Raw genomic sequence first — 20,453 nt, forward strand, 5'->3', positions numbered from 1 at the left:
ATATATATAGAAAAAGAGAGATGACGCGTTCTTCTTATTTCGCTGGTCCATAACCATATATACCGGCTGTACTATGCCTCACCAGCTCGCACTCTCGGAGTCTAGCGGTATTACCAGTAGCATCACGATGTAGCTGACGAACGGAAAATGCGGCAGCTCGGGGGGAGGGGGGCAGCGAGAGAGACAAATCGGCTTGAAGAAGCGGCGCGGCGGTCGCAGGAACGACAGGAACAGCCTCGGCAAACCGAGCATCGCGAATTCTTCCTTTTCGAGCCTTCCGTCCCTGCCAATCTTACTGCTTTGGCATACAGCGGCCGGGGCGGAACCTTGGATGACAGGCGGACCCTGTTCTGTCTCGTCCGTCGCGCTGCTTGAGGAGCTGAGAGAATAACGAGATCCACCACTCACCCAGTTATCCACCGGCAAAAGCAGCGCCACCACCGTCGCCGCGCATCTCCAGCGAAGTAAACTGGCGGCTCGCGAAGAGCTGGCAAAATATAGTGATAGATATATAGTGCGAATGAGACTGGCAGATGGGGTGAAACAGGGAACGCGGGCCTGCGAGAGTAGGCCAGTGCCGTATAAAGATGAAGAGGCTGACTTAGTAAGACCCACCGTGGTATAAGAAGAACTGTATAAGCTGCACTGTGAGCAGAGACTTGGGAGTAAAAGAAAAGTGGAGTGGTAGGAAGCGTTTTAAGAAGGGCTGCAAGTGTCCATGGCTCGGCCGTCTGGCTGCCTGCCTGGAGTAGCGGTGATGCTTTGTTTGTCGGTAATCGCGCATGAGCTTTGCGAAGAGTCTGGTGGCGGAGACATCGGTGACTGGAACGGCCAGCAGGATGGAACGAACAGATGAGAATGGAACTATATTCCTAAAGGGATAGAGCAGTGAAGACACCAGGGGGCTATAGAGGCGGTTACAAAGAAGACGAATACCTAGTAGTCGTGGTAGCACTACTGAAACAGTAGTATACAAGTAGACGAAAGGAAGATATTGAAGAAAAAAGATCAGGAATGGCGGCGCGGGGAACGATTACGAAGAAGACAAAAAACGCGAGGGGTAGGAGAGCAAAGAGTGGCAAAAGAAGACAGTCCGGACAGACTGCACTTCCGGTTTTGGATTGAGCGCGGCAATGGAAGTAACGGAGTACGTAATAGGACCGAACGCGAGCAGCTTAGCACTGGACGGCAAATATTAGAATAACGTAGATGTACGTGCACGAGTATGTATGACGGTGACCGAATGTTTTCCCACCGAGTGGCGGTCACGATGGGGATGGTAATGTGTGAGCATCTTGGCGAAAGTGACTGTAGCCGGTATAAAGCACGAGGCCTTTCTTGCCGCCTGCCTGCATTAAGCGGCAGCCTGTCTGTAGGTGGATATGAGTGTGCGTCTGGCAGCGGACGCCGTGGCGGCAATGGCGCACGGAGGCCTCTTGTTTTTGTAGGGAAAACTGACACACGGATGAAGGCTCTTGGCAGTGGTAAAAAGGCTGATGCATTAGGGGGGAAGAGTAAAATTGGGTGACATGGTCATTGGAAGGGTGGTGGGCTTGGCAAAAGAAGAAAACGAAAATTGGCAAAGTTGGGGTTATTTTTAAAACGCAGTTGAAGGGGTGAAGTAGGCGAATTACGATTGCAGGCCTGTTGACTGCTACTACTGAACGACGCAAACGACGATTACATAACTCGGCGACAATGAAGTTACGAAAACTGGTGAAAGCTGCGAAAACAGACGGCGAATGCAAGCTGCGCTGATGGTTTTTGAAGAAAAATGGGTGCTAACTTACGGGAATACGAAATAGGGGAATAGGTGTCCGCCTACTTCTAGTTCTCGCCTGGCCTTGCTGGAAGCAAGGCTAGACGAAACTCACTGGCAGTGGCTGCGTCACCCAGACACTTTTAAAAGAGGAGGAGACGAATGCAGGAGGTGAATAAAGCAGTGATGGAATAGTGAAACAGGGAAGCGGACCGAATGCCGCAGAGGTTCGATAAGACTCAACTAGTACCCAGTACAGTCAGTAGCAGAGGGGCAATTGATCGGTTGATCTGCCATCGTGCAATGTTCGCGCTTCTGCCCAGCTGCCTCTGTTGCCTTACTACTTTGTTCTGGCTCCGCTCATAGCTAATCTGAAAGCGCGCTGGTTGGCTTCCATGGACATCCGCGGGCGTGTGGCAGAAGAGGGAAGGCTGAAAGTGGAAGACTGGAAAAGGACGAGGATCATAACGAAGACTGGACGACGTCTGGTAGGCAATGTTTTACTAAGGAAGTGGAATTCTCCGTGGAAGAGCGGGGGAAGACGGGGTAACGACCAGGGGCAACGGGGTGACTGGTAGCGAATGAAAACGAAGAGAGGAGATGGAAGATACGGCCTGCCTGTGGAAACGAAAGCAGACGCCTCCTTCTTAACTTGCAAGCCAATGCAGAACTAAAGAGCCGTGAGCAGGAGACTGGACCGGGAGCTGGGAGAAATCGGCTCAAAAGGGTGAGATGTGCAATGGACCCACTGGCCCAGGCAGTTGCCTGGCTTTCCACTCGTTGCTGCTGGCTTTCGGCCAATAGTCGGTAGAAGCTGGGGAAATTGGCCGCCGGCGGCAGCAACAGTGCGATGGTGGGTTCAGTTTATCGTGTAAGGATGAGTTAGAAACTTCGGTTATAAGTATGAAAAAGAATGATCGAAACTGCTGCCTGCTTGGTAGCCAGCAACGATGTTTTCCAAGGTTTGCCAAAAAGAGTAACAGCACAGTGCTGTCAGCTACGGAAACACCTCGTCAATGTTTCTTCGGTTAACTACTTTTTCTCTTCTCCACGTAGCTTGACACCCCAGTCGACTTCGATGTTGCAGCTCACTGCTATGGTTGCCAGTCCGCTAACTGATTTTAAGCAACCGAGAAATTCGGGAGGTGGCAGGCGGGAACCGTTGCATCTGCCGCTAAACTAGTGGGTGTAGTAGGCCGATATGCTGCCACCGCTTTACTGAACAGTACTTCTATCCATCAGTATCTCTGCGTTATCACTATTCACATTAACTCCTGCGACTTTGGCTGTTGGGACCTTCAAACTGGCGCAACAATTTATGTTTATTGATCGGGCTAAATCACTCCAGACCCTACTGGATGATTCCGTCCATGACATCGATTGTGGCGACGCTGCGAAGAAGAACAGCGGTCGCGAGTGTGTCTACAGTTATACAACAAGAAAAGGCAAGCGAGAACGAAACCGGCGCTTCTGCACGTGCGGCAGTGCCGCAGTGGCCAACCGAATGGACGCTGCTACTGACAATGATTCTGAGGATGATGAACAGGATATTGATTATGATGATATTCGTGTTTGGTGCCGATAGTGCGGTGCTGGTGGTAGACGAAAGCAATGAGAAGATGCTATAATAGAACCAAAAAGAATTAAAGAACGAGGCACATGATAAATGCGATAGGAGAAGGAGAAACAGGGAGAATGGATAGTGAAGATCTGTGTGGAAAGAAACATCACTGAATAATTACAGATGATAAAATTCAAAGAATTTTGCTGCTGTGCAGTACAAAACAAAAAAAATGGAGAAGAGACGAACGCTGCAACGACCAGAAAAATACTGTTTTCCGCGTCGGTAGGCGGCAGGAGTTGAAGCAGCGGAAGGAACGGTGGCAAATTGGTGGCTTGCCAGTCGGCTGTTTGTCCTACTTACAATAAGGACGGACGGACGGACGCAGCACGACTGCGAAGGGGCACCGAGGAAAGCAAATTCAACAAAGCAGCAACGCTAGAGGAAAGCCAACGAGGAACCTGGGGGCAGTAAGCAAAGTTGGGAGCAGAAAGGGAACTGGGTTTGTGAGAGTACAATGCGACCATGGTTAAAGCAAAATAGGATGAAATACGCCACGCGGTAACGGATTTCGCTGGTTTGTTCGCTAACTGGATCAGTGATACGCGCAAAAAGCCAAGACGGGCTTGGGTGATAGATATATTCCGTAATAGCGACACTATCGCTCACCAACACTAGGCTACGCACGGGCTGGTGTTTTAATTCGGTAACAGTAACAGCTAAGGGCACAGCGGATAGAGCGGCTCCGTCAACAGCGTACTTGCAGTAAGGCAGTAAATCAAGCAAGCAACGCAATGGCAGCTGCGACAGCTTTTGAGGCTTCTGCCACGGAGGTCCCGGTAATTGCGCTCACCAAGAAGAGGATGCCTGATGTCGAATAAGATGATGCGACTGACAACAACAACAACCGCACGGATGACTACTATCAATAAAACTACTGCTAGTACCAAGCCGTATGGCGAAGGGCTGTCCATGAGATGTCGATTTCGTTGGCCTGTTCTCTAGCGGAGCAGGCTGCGTTGCCTTCATCGATAGAAACAATAACAACATCGGCGACATCCTGCGAACTAACAATAGATAAGTAGCACACACCGATGACAGAACCCATAACCGAGAAGCCCACAAAGTTGGCCTCCACTTCCGTTGTCAACTCCCATCTCCTCACAGTCTAGTCTCCCCAGATCCGCGTTGACTGATCTAGCCCTTACAAACAGCAGAGGTCTATGAAATGTTGCCATCGTGCAAGGGAATAAAGGACTGAATAGGTAGGGTATGAAAAGAACGATTATAACAAGAATTATCTTCTTTACATTCACTTGCTAACGTCGAAGCGACAACTATCCTAGGCGCGCACATTGCCAAGTATCGCTTGAGTTACGCGACGAGGTGGGTATCGCCAGTATGGGCGAACTCACTGGCTAGATATCAACCAGACGGTGAGCCTTCGGAACTTCCTATTTTTGAGACAAGTACCATGAGCTACTGGCCGGCAAGCGCGAATAAGAGAGAGAGAGAGAGAGAGAAAGAAAAAAAGAAGTAAAAAGACATGGGGCAAAAAGGTCTTTTGTTTCTCCGTGTTTTTTTCACATTTAGAGCGTCAACATAAAGCGAAGACAGGAAAAGGGCTGAAACCGGAGGAGCAGACGCAAGACTTGTATAATCTGTAGCTGCCGGTAGCAGTTTGGTTTGTTGCTGAGAGTGGTAAACAGTTCGGGCCAAAGGGAGGACACGGAATAGGGTGGGATCGATCGATGATAGCGTAAGTCGTGTGCTATGCGTTTACAGCGAACAATAAAATAGCGAATGAATGGCCGCGGTGCTCGGCGTGGCGAACTATATTGCTTGCTCTTTTTTTCTTTACGTGTTTTTCTTGACTTTAGGTTTTTGATAAAAACGGTCAATAAAAGTAGCGTGACTCACCCTCCTAAGCTAGAACCATTTGACTCTTAGTGTCGCTTGGAGCCGGTTCCGCTGAGTCCGTTGTGCGCTGTGTTGGCTCGTCGTTGCTCGACTTTTGGACTGCGTTGAACGTTCTTGAAACAACTTGGCCTTGCGTTTTATTTTGGCTTGTCAGGATCTTTGCCGTTGTCGAGACGCAATGGGCCGGACCGTGTTTTCGTTGCTATCTTTGGTGAGAAACACCATCACTTTTGTGACTATGCAATTCCGGCCTTGAAACAAAAAATTGCACCAATCACAAAAGTGGGATATTCTCTCTCTGAGGTGACGCTGGTGACGGTGCTACTGTTGCTGCTGAAATGCTCCGTGTCGAATGTTGGGGGGGGGGGGTGACGACAATCCGTGCTCGCTGGCAAGTTGCGCGCGTACAGAGCCAGATTCTTCGGTATCGACTGTAGGTAGCAGATGCTGTTGAAGAAGGCGATTCACAATACTAAACTCTGTGCTGATTTATTTGTGTGTGTCTGTGTGTAATCGTTGTTCATATATGTATCTGCACCGAAGTGCGGCGGCCCCATAGGCCACCTAACCTGCCCTAGTCATTTGTCGTTGGACGCCGGGTTTGGCCAAGCGTCAAGAAGAAAAAGGGTGAGGATCAGAACGACGAAGGCGACATTGACGACATCGAAGAAAACGATAAGCACTGCCACGTTCAGCTAATAGTCGGCAACGGCAGCAGGAATTTTGTCATTGGTGGGGACCTAAAAGATCCAAATGGAACACTGCTAGCTGATGAGGAACCCGTCTTTCCGTCCGTCTGATTGACCATCTGTTCGTTTGAACGGTGAGGTTAACACCGCCACAGAGGCCAAAGATGAGGTCGAGTCACCCTAACATCGCCCGAACTCCCCACAGCCCTGGGTTGTGCTTGTTGCTGTAGTATGACTTGAGGTGATGCTGCGTGGACGGTCCCGTACTAAGTGGCTCCCTCGTAGTGACCCAGGAGAGCTGACTGAGCTGGTCTATATTGTGATGCTCAGCGATCGCCATTTCAACAGCAACGACAGGGACGGCAGACAGGGCCCCCCGTTCCGCTTAATTCCTAAAACGACACAAACCACTTATCCTGGATTTAGCTGTTTCGCTAAAGCGGTAGCTGCTACTCAGCGGCAACCACCCAAGCGACAGCCATGGCCGTCGCGGAGGTTGAGGCAGGTGGGACTAAGGCCGGGGGACCACCGAATAGGGATGTCCGGGGAGTCCGGGAACTGCTGGGGAGCTCCGTTAGGCGAAGAAGAACGCGACTACCCGGGCAGCAGGCAGAATCGAAACGAGCAATACGAAACGAAGCAGCGTCCCTTCCTTCGGTAAGAGGGACTAACGGCGGTTGCGGAAACGAAGAGTGAGTTCGGCAACGTCGTTCTGCAGCTGCGCTGGGAATGTGCCGTACTCGATGCCAGTCATGGGAGCAGCTCTTCGGTTTTGCTGGAAACCGGCGAAAGCCTTCGGAAGCTCTTCTTGAAGAAACTTCCATGGCTTGGTCTAAAAAGCCGCACGATGCAAAGGAGCACTCGAGAGCGCCAGGGAGCAGTAGCAAAGACGAGGAGAGCGAGTGAGCAATCCTTACTATACTATCTTCCCTAATGGGGCCTTGAGCAGATTCATGAGACGTCGCTGGGACAGCCAGCAGGCGCTCGGAAACCGGATCTAAACCGGGGACAAAGGGGGGAGGCAAGGCAGGTCTAAGCAGGGAAGGGTCGGAGTAGAAAGGCCGGTTATAGACGAGTAGCTTCAAATTGCAGACTGAGCACTGTTAGCTTGACCACATGATAATACAGCGACGTCATGAACGAACGCTGACTTGAAAATATAAATTAAAGAAACTGATTTTATATATATGTTGTCAAAGAAGCAATGAAAAAAAATGTCTCAGTTATCCAAGTCTCGATTACCTTATTCAAAAAAAATTTGCATAGAATTCAGTGTAGTCGACCATTTTTTAGGTCGTCAAAATTGTTTTTTTAGCTTAATCCTAGAAATAGACTTCAGCTATGCTCTTGTGTTTTTTTGAATTTTCTTGATTGTTCTGAAATCTTCTTCGTCAGGACTTTCTTAAGTTTTACACAACGAGAACGTTATAAAGATCTAGTGGATAAGGTAGTTTTGGCAACAAAGTTGTCAGGTTTTTTTTTCTTAAAAAACGCCATGTAAATAATAACGCGTGACCCAGTACATCGCCACGGCGAAGAACGCACAACCACGACGCGTTCTCTGAAAGCTCAAGCCTATTTTACCGAGCAGCATTACACAATTTCTTTGAACCATCGTCGTAGCATTCTGATAGTAACAGTAGAATTATCCGGACGAATACATAATGCACAATTCCCCGATAGTCAAAAAGAACAGTGAGACGAAATTTGACCTAGGCCTTGCAGCTTTCCTTAGTTTGGCCTCGCCCTTAAGCGATGCTCAAGTGATTGTACTTCTGTTCCCTCGTTATACGCTTGTACCCATGTATCGAGCAAATCCGGCTCGTCCTTTAATGCTTTGTTGATGTATCTGTATTTGCTTGAAATTCAAGTCATTCGGTGCTATTTTTGCTCTGAGTTTTTTGCATCCAAATGATCTTTTAAAACGGCCAAACATGTCTAAGCCTCTGTAAGCTTGTTGAGATTATCCAGGCGATCCTCCAGATCAAAAAATGTCGTTTTGACCCAGTTCTTCACGTCTGTACGGTCTGAAAAAACACGGCCACCCAAAACGAGCATTGCTTTTGACTCGTTCGTCCGTAGCGACGGTGGAAGCACTGCATTCGATATTAACTCATAACTTGGTCCCATGTAAGCCTTTTACAGGATTGGCAGTATTTATAACACTTGATTCGTGCTAAGCGCAAAACTTACTAAACGTCTTGTAATGGTAGCTTTTTCCAAAAAAAAAAAAAGACAAACGTACCCGAAGGACACTCGCTTTGAAGTCTTGCGAAATACTAAGCGCGCAGTCGCATATTCTGAAGTTTGGATTAAGGATAAGCATGGGCAAGTGTATGCGACGACAGATGCACCCATCATTGAATGACTTTAGAGCACAAACGTCCCTGTGTCGTTTAAGGTTCTAAAATTATTCCGTCTTCGCTATTTTCCTTGTTCCACAAAATCGTTGTCAATGGAATATTTTTTTTTTGAAAAAATAAGTATAGGAACCTTTTAATCGTTGCTTCCCTGAGGGTTCTCCTTGTTGCACTATAAATATTAATACTGCTGTATCAGTTTAGGCGATGTACAAATATCAGTAGTATCAATACGATGCTAGAGATAACAGCGTATCTAATCTATATCAAGCAATATAATATCAGTGTTACTACAAATAGCATTAGATCTATCGTAAGATTTGTCAAAAATTAGATGTACCTGATTGGTCTGCTTTTGCTCTGCGTATTACTGCTCCGTTGTTGTGCTTGATTTCTGCAATCCATTTCATCAAACGAGCGGCTTCACAAGTTACGCGGAATACTTGACGCCAATGGAAAAGTCGGCTTCGTCTGCAATGACGCCTTGTTTCTACTAGTGTATTGCTTATTACCTGTTGCAGGGCTGTTTCTTCCTCACTTACCCTGTTTGCCTAGACTAAACGCATTGATAGACGCAATCAAGCTACAAACGACATACAGACACGTATTCACCTTTATAAATAATTGATCGCTTGATGGAAAGCGTCTAGATAGCAGCAAGTCAACGCAGGTGGATTACTCGGAAAGAGATAGAAAAGGCCAAAGGATGCTTGGACCTCGACTGCCACACTGATGTCGGCTGGCTGATGAAAGACACGCCGATTAAGCTTGTCCACCCGCTGCGCATTGCAGAGGTTTGGCCTGAGGCTGGAGTTTTGTCGCATACAGCAGCTAGCTTGTAGGCGACCAAATAGGAGCAGGAGAAGGGACGCGGCAGAAATGCAGTACATTGGTGTACTGTCATCACACATCGTTGCACTCCCCTCCATGCTTCATCATAGACTCTAACTGAAATCTAAATTGCGGAAGAAGCTCACGCGAATGACGTGAGCTGCCGAAGATACGGGCTCGCGCCAACCTTCTCTAAGAGACGCACAAACAGGCAGCCGCACAGAAAAGTAATGAGCGCTTGGAAGATAGAGTAGCAGTGTCAGCTTGACGCGGCTCTGGACCGAAGAGCCCGTTCTCCCTCCCCAATGAACCCCACTGCCAATACCGTCGCCGCCGCACTCGTCCAAATCACTCCTCGAAGCAGCAGCAGAGGCAGTAAAATTATCATCATCGTTCGCGGCTGAAGCCGTCCGAAGCCAAGTAGAACCGACCGAAATGTTTGCCTACAACTATGACGGAGCGAGCGCTTGCTTAGCCATTTGTTCGACAGATCGCGAGCCGATCCCACCTTCGCGCGTTCTAAGCGCCTGCTCATCCCGCCTGATCATCCGTCTGCTGCTGCTGCTTCTGCTGCCGCTGGCGAAGTGCTCTAGTCCACCATGACAGTATAGCGTGGGGTTACGGCACGGCATCATACAGTACCTTCACGCAAATACGATCACACAGAGATGCCTCCCGCTGCTGCGACTATCTTTGCGTTGAATACAGGTAAGCAGCGGTGTGCATTTTGCACACCCGTTGCTGATTGTACATTCGCCGGTTTGCAGGGCTGAGTGGGTAACTGCTTAGATGAGTGACAAAACGCGAAACATATGCATATCCAGGCCCGTATACAGACCCAGAAACATGCTACGCAGGGTGAAGAATGGGATTGATACGCGAGTACGCCATAAAAAGACGCTATCTATGGCTAAATCCGCTAGAGGCTCTCGAGCCTCGATGGCTTGTTTCCCCACTCCTCGACTGATGCCGCTGCGATGACTCGTTCTCGAAGGCGACTCACCCGACATTAATGGAGCATAACCAAGTCGGAGCGCGTCACGGTTCCTGCTTTCCATCTCGCTGTTGGTATCGTTGCTCTTCTGCGAACTCTTCTTTGTCAGGCAGCCAATGGCGAAGCCGGTAGCTAATGTAGGCTTCTATAGGTCCTTCGAATGGGGCGGATAAGGGACAAGTGCTTGTTCCCTTTTAATCGCACAACGCGAACGCAGAACTAGACGAGCAGAAGCAGTGGCTCGTTCTGACAAATTTGGCCACTGCTGTACTCGCAGTCTAGAAGATACATCTTTATGTATGCGACAGCTCGAGACGGTTCGAGGAAAGTAGGCGGTGAATTGCAAAGAACGACGTAGTCACTACCATTTCACCTGCCGCTACCAGCACTCTTCATCTTCGTTCTGCTGTTGACACGGCTACGACTGCCGCAAGTGAAGTGCCATACCATAGACGAATGTATGGATTAGAAATTGTTAGTGCTTGAAACATCTAAACGCGGTCGTCGTTTTGCCACTGTCGTTACCTAGCTGCAATCCTGTTCCGACCGTTGCCTACTCCTTTTCAGCAATTGGAGACCGTTGAAACGGCGGTAGTATTCAAGTCTCCGTCTGCACGCACAATCCTAGCGAGTTCTCTAGTGGCAGCATCACCCATATATGAACGGTTACACTATGCAAAGGACCGGCGCGTCTATAGGATGAGGCAACCGGGTGAGAGTGTCATACTGGTGAGACGCACAACGAAAGCGAAACACGTAGAGATAGAGGATGAGAATGCTTGACTTGCTTAGTTTAGCAGGGTCCAGCTTGGCTTGACTGCTAAGCTGTACTGGTTAGTTATTCGCTTGCATGGCTGTCTCGAGTGGCCGCTCGCCCTTCCACAAGGCACCGCATCACATGGCCACCAAATTCCCCAGCGATGATAGCCGACAGGAAGTTAAGCAACTGAAGAGGAAGTAAGTAACAACAACCCACAGGGAAACCGAGAAAGCGACAGTCAAAGAGAGCTGAGTAGACAGAAGGTCGAAAAGACAGCCAAGCAGGCAAGAAGGCCCACAGGCTTAGCCGGGCCATCAGAGCGCAGTTCCAATGGACGCAACTGCCGCTTCCTGCTACTTCTCCTCTTTCCGCTACTCCCGCACATTGCCGTATAGAAGTAATAGTAACGGCTGTTGTTTTTGTGGTAGCACTACCACGCATGTGGTCTCCAAGGCGTCGACCGGCTTGCCGCTTCACCGTTCATCCGTCCCGCCCGACGGGCACTAGTGCCAACTTCAAGCAATACAACGTCAAGCTGGTACCAGATAGACGGATGACCAGGCTGTGCTTGCGTGGCGTGTGTCTGTGCGTATTTGACCAAAGTAGACTACACACCGAGCACGAATAGCCAACAGTCATTGGTCAGCCAGTAATAGTAGGACAGCCGAAAGCAAGGACAAAGCTAGCAACAGCTCTACTGTCAACAAACAGGAACAAATGGGGCAGACGGGGAGGTGGGGATAAACGAGGCGAAGGCTCCTTTTTCCTTCGCAGACTTGCCGCTCAACGCTCTAGAACCAACATCCAACACCGCTCGGCTCACCAAAGTCTGAGTGGGAGCACCGCACCGGTTGGTCGCACCCAAGCCCCTCCGCCACTGCTTCCCCGGGCGGCATTGTCGGCTTTTTCCTTCATCCTTTTGACGTCGCCACAGCTGCTCCAACACCAACAGCGAAAAGTAGGGTAACACCGAAGCTGCTCGCTTTGCCTGTTGCTGCTGCTGTTTCTACAGCGCCTACTACCACTGCCGTTGCAGCAGCACAGTATACTATGGGACAGAGGGGCAAAGACACACGAAGACAACCGCCAGGACAACAGAACTATAGAGTGAGCGAGAGGGGTGGGGGACGAAAAGAAGACGAAATGGCGACGAAACCATGTGCGAGAAAAGCTGGACCAAGCGCACGCGGGATGAACATACCGCGAATGGAGACAAGACAACGGAGAAAACGACGACATAATGAATTAGCGAGGACGAGTCAGTTTGTCAATCACCTAGCTAAACAGCTAGGAAGGCCTACCAAAGGCTTCGTCTTATTCGATAGCCTGCAGGGAGGCTTTCCTCTTGTTACTATGGCCACCTCACCGCCATCGTCGACCGGCCGCCTGCCTGCCTGCCTGCCTGCCCGATGCCGTTGTATAAACGCAACCACCGTATTACAGAAAATAAAGAAAGAGCTTGTTCCCTTGACTACTACTGCCGTCATTATTACAACAACGGTACCGTTAATAGCGCTATTTACTGTTGACATTAGACGTCTCTATTGGTGAAAGTATTTTTGTTGCCATGGCTGTGGCTAAGACGACCGCGCCGATGGAGCCAAAAGGGGCTGCATACGGTTTCAAGAGCTGGACGGTTGCCCGGTTCGTTAATAGGACGGTGGCAATAATCGTTTTGGTCGTCGTCGCCGCCGCCGCTCCCAGCAGCGTCACCGTCTCAGTACGGTGTCAGACCACAGACTAGGCTGTGTTGTCGCCACCTCCTGGAGATTGCTATTCGACAACGACGTAGGCAGAGCGGCAAATTACAAAAAGCGACGGCTTGAGTCACCGCCCTCTGACGGCAACGAGTGCTACTCGACTGGTACACGTCCACCGTTTCTGCCTAACACCACAGCAACTCAACCACAACAACTTTAGATACACCGCAGAATGTTTCGGAGTATTGCCGCGGCAGTTGTATAGAGAGTAACGTTAAAGACGAACGGCCAGAACCTCTTTGTAGACCGCCGTAGCCTCAAAGACGCGGTTGAGCAGCGGGTAATCTCAGAATCAGATCTGGCGGTGTTTACCAGACGGCAGCAAAACGCAGCTCATTTCGTCATTCGGTCTACTGTTGTATTCGCACAATAGCAGAACCAAAAACGGTACGAACTCGGAAAGGTGACCCAGCCCCGTCAGATCGATTCGAGCCCGTTTTCCGTGGCCTCTTCATCTTGTCGAATGCTTAGTTTTATCAGTTTGTTTTTCAGCAGACACCGTCAATGCCGTCGCCAGTGAGCGTTTTCTTCTACGTTATCTGTAAACGAGTCTTCGTAGATGTTGTTGTACAGCGACACATCATGCCACGTTACGTCTATTTGGTGCGAGCGTAATCGCAAGCGGTTTCGCCCCATTTGGTGATACATTACAGCGACACAGTATAGACCAGGGAAGTACAATGCGATAGCGTCAGGCCTTTTTCTTGTTTGGCCACCGCGGACGAGCTTAATCAGCCATAACCAACAAATCGACCACAACCGCCGGCTTCGTTGCCACAGCTACGCTGTTCCCAGTTCTACCAATGACGCATTCTGGACCGCTGTCATAGAACCAACGTAAGCTTTCTGCCGTAAATGCCGTTGGTGGATCCTGACACTGCGAAACGGCCTGAAATAATTTGGACGCGCATCGTTCGACACTACTGGTAGTAATGGTACCGGCGAGACGCAAAACAACGAAATATCTTTGTCTCACGCGTTCAAAAGTAACGATGAGCTGAACTAGGTTCCGTGATAGTCGCACTTGTGGCCACAGTCATCGGAATCGTAAAGGATATCGGGCTATAGTTACAGCGTGTCCATTGGACGTGTCGGATGTGCGGTATATTACTTCAGGGGTAATGACGATCGTGATTGTGATGAGGAGAGGATCCGTGAAATTGAACGAGGCGAAACTGAGTCAGACCCGCAACAGCAGAAGCAACATCCGCTAGACCGGTCGTCGTCAACAAAGCAAGCAGACGAATTTATTAGGTCAAATGTCGTTTCTCCCCACTAACCGACCGGCTACTATTACCTGTGTGAGGTAGAAACTTTTAATTATACCGCTATTAACGCAACCTAGCTGCCCGCGAACAAGTGTAAAGAAATGAACTGCTGGAGAGTTAGAGGCCATATTAAGGCGAATCGATGGAAGAAAGCGTGTGCGCGCATTAACACTGTTTGCGTATGGGTCGACCAGCGAAAGCAGATAGTTTGCTGTTCGTATAGGGAGGGGGCAAATACTACTACAGCGCTCTGGTTCTGTATACAAATAGAGGGGATCTCGTGCATATGGAAATCCATTCATGTATATATTAACTTATAGGCATAAGTTAATACGACACATTATTGTAAAAAGCTTCAAACTGCGAATTATCGATGTGATATCAATGTTGACAAAAGGTCGGCCGCTTAAAAACGATCGAAAAGGCAAAATAAGAAACGCCAGCTATCGATCGCTAACCAGCTCAGTCGAATTGGGTCTCCCATCGTCCCTGTTTGGCTTACTAAACAAAAGCCGGCCGGCCGGCCGGCCCGCCGAAGTAAGCGCTAGTTGAAGCTGAGCTGTCTTTTGCAAATCTATCTATTTATCTATCTATCTAACTGTAACAGTCTCGAGAACGTTACCAACAGCCGTGGCAATATGTCCCTTACGTGTTTGTACGAATGCGTATTTCGCAAATCTCCGTCCTTTCCAATTACTATGAATGAGCCGACGCAGCGGCCTCAGCGGCGCTGAGTGGGACTGGGGCGGCAATGGAACACATCGCGACGACACATCGCAAACGGAACAATGTTCCGACAGCGTTTGATTCACTAGAGTTTCGAGTAATGAGAAAGTAACTCTCTTTTACTTATCGCAAAAGCGCCTAGTGAAAAGAATGAAGAACTCAGGAAACGGAGAGGCTGGTCGAAAGGAGGGATCGGACAGAGCTAGGGCTGCCACTGAACGAAGTTCACATTGATGTCACATTGACCAAGAGAATTACGGGGTGCAGTACATACGTGCATAGACGCACTCTCCCTATCGGCCGGGAGCACGAGGGGAGGTAAGAGGGGTAACAAGACCAGAACAGGGAATAAAAGGCAACGCCTATACGTATGTATATGTGTGTGGTTTTCGCTGCTCTATCATCGCGTGTCATCATCTCTCGTTCTTTCACTCGACGTCCCGTTTTTAAGTCTCTCTCTCGCTTTCTCTTTGACCGTTTCGCTAACTATCTGTCCACAGGGCGCTTGCATCTCGCTGCTGTAACAAGAGGGCCCAACGTGAGGTTTGGTAGCGCCCGACCTGAAAAAGACAGCAAAGCTGGGAAAACGTGCTAGAACCGCTAGAGAGACTAATCATGCCCCAGCCCTTGGTTGTGTTCCGTGTGCCAAGGACTGCACCCTCTCGTCCGCTGCCATGCTCCGTAGCTTCACCAGCGTCTCGAGACAAGACAGGACAGGCTGACTCCGACTTGTCTTCGCTGGCCGGCTTACTGGATAGTTTCACCAGCCCCGAACGTTACCGCTTGTCCGCTATTGCTGAGCACATCACTTGCCTTCATCTCCAACAAAGTTTGCATGTGGCTATTTGCTGGTGAACATGTATGTCTGTTTGTTTGTGTATTGCCTGGAGCGCGGCGATTTGTCTGGGGAATTGGCACAGTGCCTGAGCTTTACTTGCCTGGCACACTATGCCATATGAAAGCAACGAAAAGACGGGTGGACAGGGGAGTGAATACCAGAGAACATCCACTCGCTGTCGATTCGCAGGAATCCCATCGTATCCTGGTCCAGTCAAGTCGACTAAAATGCAAGAGAAAATGCTGCGCCATACTTCCGTTTAAGATTGCTAGCTGCTACGACAGCTCCTGTTGCTCCCGGTATGTTTTGCGCCAATCGCGGTTGAGGCTCAAGCGGTTCAGCGGCTTACGGCTCCTGGCGCGAAGAGATATTGAGAAGTAGAGCGTATTATAGTGATGGCTAAAAGGTAATTGTAGTTCAACGAGCTTGCTATCATGCGCTACCGCATAAACGATATTCGTGTATTCATCGTTCTATAAGCAGACATAGGTCGAAGCACTAGGGGCAGGTCCTAACCTCTTTTGTGGTTCGTCCATCCCTTCAGTCCAAAAAGCGTTGCTTGTTTGACTTGCTTTCTAGTTCACTTTTCCGTTATCGTGCTTACTGAACATCGCATATATGCTCTCGCTTTTTCCCTCATTTCTGTGCCATCATCTCTACAATCGAGGCATCGGTGTCTCAGTCTATACGGCGAGACGAGGTTGAAGACCTGTGGCTGCTCGGCCTTCCGGCAAAAGCTGCATTGTTCATAACCACTGCGCTTGTGTCGTCTCGGCGTCATGCGAATCGGCAACACGTTTGCCGTCCTTTCTAGAACCCGCATCCGATTCTGGGAATGACTACCCAACAGACTGCTGGATAGTTAAGTAACGATGAGTAGCAACGGTACTAATAGAAACGACAGTAGCAGCTAGACAGCAGCGACTGCACATAGACGCACGCATGCGTGCGATCCAATTAGATACCTGCGCTGGGTAATTTTCCGAGCGAGAGACTGCATGAACTCTACGTAGAAGTCGTTCCGCCGATCACAGGCCGCAGTACTGTTACATTTCCATGCCTACTGGCCAGCTTTCCCCAGCATGCAAACGTATGAAAAGAGTTAAACAAGCAGCGGACGAATGCTGCTGCCTAAAGGGAGCACGCATGCAAGTAGTTACGAAGAGATAGTTAGGATGGCGGTCACAATAGATCTGGAGAAGATAAAGGACAACGAATGGACGTCCGACTATTCGACTTACCGAACAACAGGCCAGCCAATCGGAGACAGATAAGAAAAAAGGAGGCACACATATGACCCAGACGCTTTCCGGGAAGCAATGGAGACGCGCACTACTGCGTGGGTGCGGGTTGGGGCGGGGTCATTGTAGGAGCTTCCAGTGGCTTCTCAATGGGGTGATCTGGAAGGCTGCCGCTGCCACAGGGCTGGTGTTGTTGGCCAGCGCCAGCGGGAACAGCGGGGGGGGGGGGGGAGGTCTGGTCGTGGTAGCTACCACCGGGAGTTCGGGACGACTACGATAGATCAGTATAGTATTGTCCGGTCGGGCAGGGTAATGCGAGGTAACGCGAAGTAGATCTTCTATCAGTTGTAACTATAATCTTCTCTCAGTTGTTGGGCATAGCTGTTGTCGGCAACAATAATAACGACAGCAGCAAATGCTGCAGGAAGAGCCGTACAATGGAACGAGACAAGCAGGCAGATGAATAAGACGGTACTGGAAACTGTTGCCTCGGCTTTGGTCATTGGTAATGGATATGGGCCACTGCTGTAAACGTTGTCTGCTGTATTTCTGTGCCACAACAGCAGTGTGGTAAGGCAACAAAGAAAGTAAAGAATAATAAAGACAAAGAAAGACAAAGAACAAGAAACAATACAACACATGTTAGTCAGTCCTTCCTTTTTGTGACTGTTGATCCATACGTTCCCGACCACTCAAACGGTTGGCTCCTTATCCGCTTCTCTGTCTGACTCCTTATCCGTCTGATAGGTCTGTGTCCCTACCATTCCTCTTAAGGCTTCGTCTCATCTGGCCCCCAACTCAGTTGCGCGCCATAGATTAGGAGTAGCAGTCATGGTTCTGGTAGCAGTAGAAGAATGCGGTATTTGAAATGTTGTGCCGTCCAGCAACTAGCAGCTTCCCGTCCCAACGGTTCAAGAGAGATCAGGCGTATAGTACGAACCTAAAAGACGCCGCCCCTACTGCGAGTGCTCCTGATGGTGGAGGCAGTGGCGCTGGTAACGGTAGCGGCCGCCTTCTACGGCCACTGCCGTTACCAGCACCTCCGAGAATGACAAGTGCCCTTTGTCCTCTGTTTGAATGGCTGACCGATCCTTCGTCCACTCGCTCTGTAAGCCTTCTCTTGCCGTCTCGTTCGCCTGACAAGCAAGCAAGCAAGCCATCAACCTAACCTATCCGCTACCCCCCCCCCGCCCCCCGGAGTTTTGAAAAGGCGGGCTGTCGGCTACCAGTACCTGGCAGCCTGCTGTCTTGTTCAACTGAAGCAAACCCCAATGTTCCGTCCTGCTCCGTTCCTTCACCACTCCGAACGAACGAGCAACGTTCGTTGGCGACAACCTGAGCCTCTTCCTTTTCAGCGGTAGACCATGGCCAGTTCAGGCTCAGACTCTAACTCAGGCTTAAACTCGGCCAAGGGGAGGCTAAGCGGAGCTACCTGGACGGCAATGCGGATCGCGCCTTCGGCAAAGCCTTCAGGTTCTACAATCACCGGCGACGGCCGTTAGCGGTTGCGACCCCGAAACGGCGGTGGAGACGGCGTACAGCGACTGCCGAGCTGTAAGTGGAGCGGCGCCTGAGTCTGAGCCCTGCGTGGATCCTACGCGCTCCTAATACAGCCTTCATCCCCCCCCCCCCCCCCCCCGCGAAGTCGCCTAGCCATCCACCGTTGCTTCGAGTGTCCCATTCTGTCCTTTCACTTCGCCTCCGTATCTACTTCTTAAGGCAGCTTCCAAAGGCTGACCAGGCAGCAGGACGACCGACTGGCCCTCGCTGGTTGGCTCTGCTTCCGTCGTTCCGTAATGTCCGGTCAAGAGAGCTGCCGCTACTCTAAGCTGATGGGAGATGGGCCGCCATTGCTACCGCTGGCGTTGCAGCGGCATATATTGCTGCTTCTAGCACTACCGCCATCGAGCCAAAAGGGCTTTGGGAAGGGTAACAGTAGCCTTGCTGCTGCTGCTGCTGCTGCTGATCAATACCGGTGGCAGCCGTCGGGGCCGAGAAGCCTGTCGAAGGTCTCTGGAGCGGCACGCGCTGAAGATGACGGCGAAGACTACGCAGCTCTCTCCTTGCCCCCCGTCTAACTCGCAGGCTGCCTCGGCTGTTTGCCAGGGCGGGAAACAGGGAGTGGGCTTATGAATTTAAGCGACTCCAGCAGTGCTAGCTTGCCAATAGTTGCAGCGGCAAAACCATTACAGTTGCTACGACTGTCTGCATTTGTGGCGCAACAGCGCCCAGCGAGAAAAATGAAGCCATTAAAGCCGTCACGTTGAGGAACCAATGCCCAATGCTGAGTTCATTTAACACTCACTGGACAGGACACTTGTCGCCTCTCCTATTGCTGTTATTACTGCTATTGCTGCTTTTGCGCAGAGATCGTTGCTGGCTGCATAAACATCGGCTACTACAAGATTAGAACCGCAACTAGTACCGGGGACACAGGCGACAATATCTTCATCGTCATCTATAAGAGAAACAATAACAAAGGCAATGGGACCAACAATAAACACTACACAATCAGTGAATGACTGCTTCAGCTATTATACACTTTGCTGCTGCTGCTGCTGTTGTTCTGTATAGGATCGAATGGAATAGACCGACAAAAGTGAGGGTGGGGAGTACCGTGCAGGGAGAAGGCTGTTAACTGCGACTATGTAAGGGGACCGTGGGTTCGTTCGTGTGAGCCCTTTGTGTTGATAAACCGAACAACGATATATAAACAAGCGTGGGGTGACAGTGAAGGCTAGCGCAATAGGCAGTGAAAACGCCGTGACGGTTCGATCCGCTCCCGCGTCAAGCTACACTAGGCTATTGCTAAAGTTGCTACGTAAACACAGGACGCATTTCGGCACGTTCGGCACGTCGAGGGCATTGCCATCGGAATATCGAAATGAGAGCAGCAGAAATTTCGAGTACATGGAAACAGGTGCATGGTGTAAGAGGCGCGTTAAGGGCAACCGTCTCCTCGATATAGACGCGCCATGCGGACAGCATTGAGGAACAAGAAAAAAGACACAGCCTTACTGAATAACTGCGCACAGACACGTGAGCGCTCACTGGTGCACACGAACGAGCGGTATATAGAGCGGTATCTTGGGGACTCCTACTAAGCAACGGCTTCTACTATTATTACTGCTGCATCTAGTTCTACAGGTTCAACTCCGAACGACTAGATACCATCGTTGCGCCTGCTATCGTTAGAATAAAAATCGACTAAATGCTAACACGTGGCGTTACATGGCGCAAATAGCCACACATTTTCCAACAAGCACCAACAAGTATGAATAGATGGCGCCGGCGGCGGGAGCAATACGTAAAGCATGTTTGTGTGTCGCATGCATACGGAAACAGTACGTATAACAACGAGAGAGACCGACCATGTAGACGGTATGTGAAGACGACACAAGACCACTGGGCTTCTTTGAACCAGCTGAATTAATGAGAGAAGCACCAGTCATCGTCATCACAGACATATGAATGTGTATACAACTGTACGAAAGTAAATAGAAAGCACAATAGAAAAAGTACAGAGATAAAATGTGATAGAATACAAACAAACATACACAGATAAAACGAATTCTAAAATAGCTACCTGAAGGAAAACTTTGAACTGGATCGGCTGATAACTTGCTTGGTCGACTGAGAAGTTGACTACTTGGTTGAAGCTATAATCTGAGCGACTCAGGTTCATGGTGTTTTCGTGTCCGGTTCGTGAACGCTCGACTGAAAGAAGAAGTCAAAAAGTTGTCGTG

At 49.8% G+C, this 20,453-nt stretch overlaps 1 protein-coding gene across 11 annotated transcripts in view; it reads right to left on the reverse strand.

The window, feature by feature from the left end:
* LOC111245463 (uncharacterized) overlaps positions 1 to 20,453 on the reverse strand; it is a 96,486-nt gene that overhangs the window by 74,333 nt on the left and 1,700 nt on the right. For 5 of the 11 annotated variants that reach the window (XR_015320454.1, XR_015320455.1, XR_015320453.1 and 2 more), the window contains exons 2-4: positions 20,294 to 20,424; positions 19,013 to 19,165; positions 8,630 to 17,256 (exon numbers count right to left, since the gene is read on the reverse strand). Coding sequence is in view for 7 of the 11 variants with exons in the window: in XM_086979342.1 (XP_086835468.1) it covers positions 8,630 to 8,694 (65 nt within the window). In the remaining 4 variants the exon portion in view is untranslated. The remainder of the gene's footprint in view (positions 1 to 8,629; positions 17,257 to 19,012; positions 19,166 to 20,293; positions 20,425 to 20,453) is intronic. The other 6 variants (XM_086979336.1, XM_086979337.1, XM_086979338.1 and 3 more) reach the window with 2 other exon arrangements.

This window comes from Varroa destructor, unplaced genomic scaffold (genome assembly GCF_002443255.2).
Source record: "Varroa destructor unplaced genomic scaffold, Vdes_3.0 BEIS01000002.1, whole genome shotgun sequence".
Lineage (NCBI taxonomy): Eukaryota > Metazoa > Arthropoda > Arachnida > Mesostigmata > Varroidae > Varroa > Varroa destructor.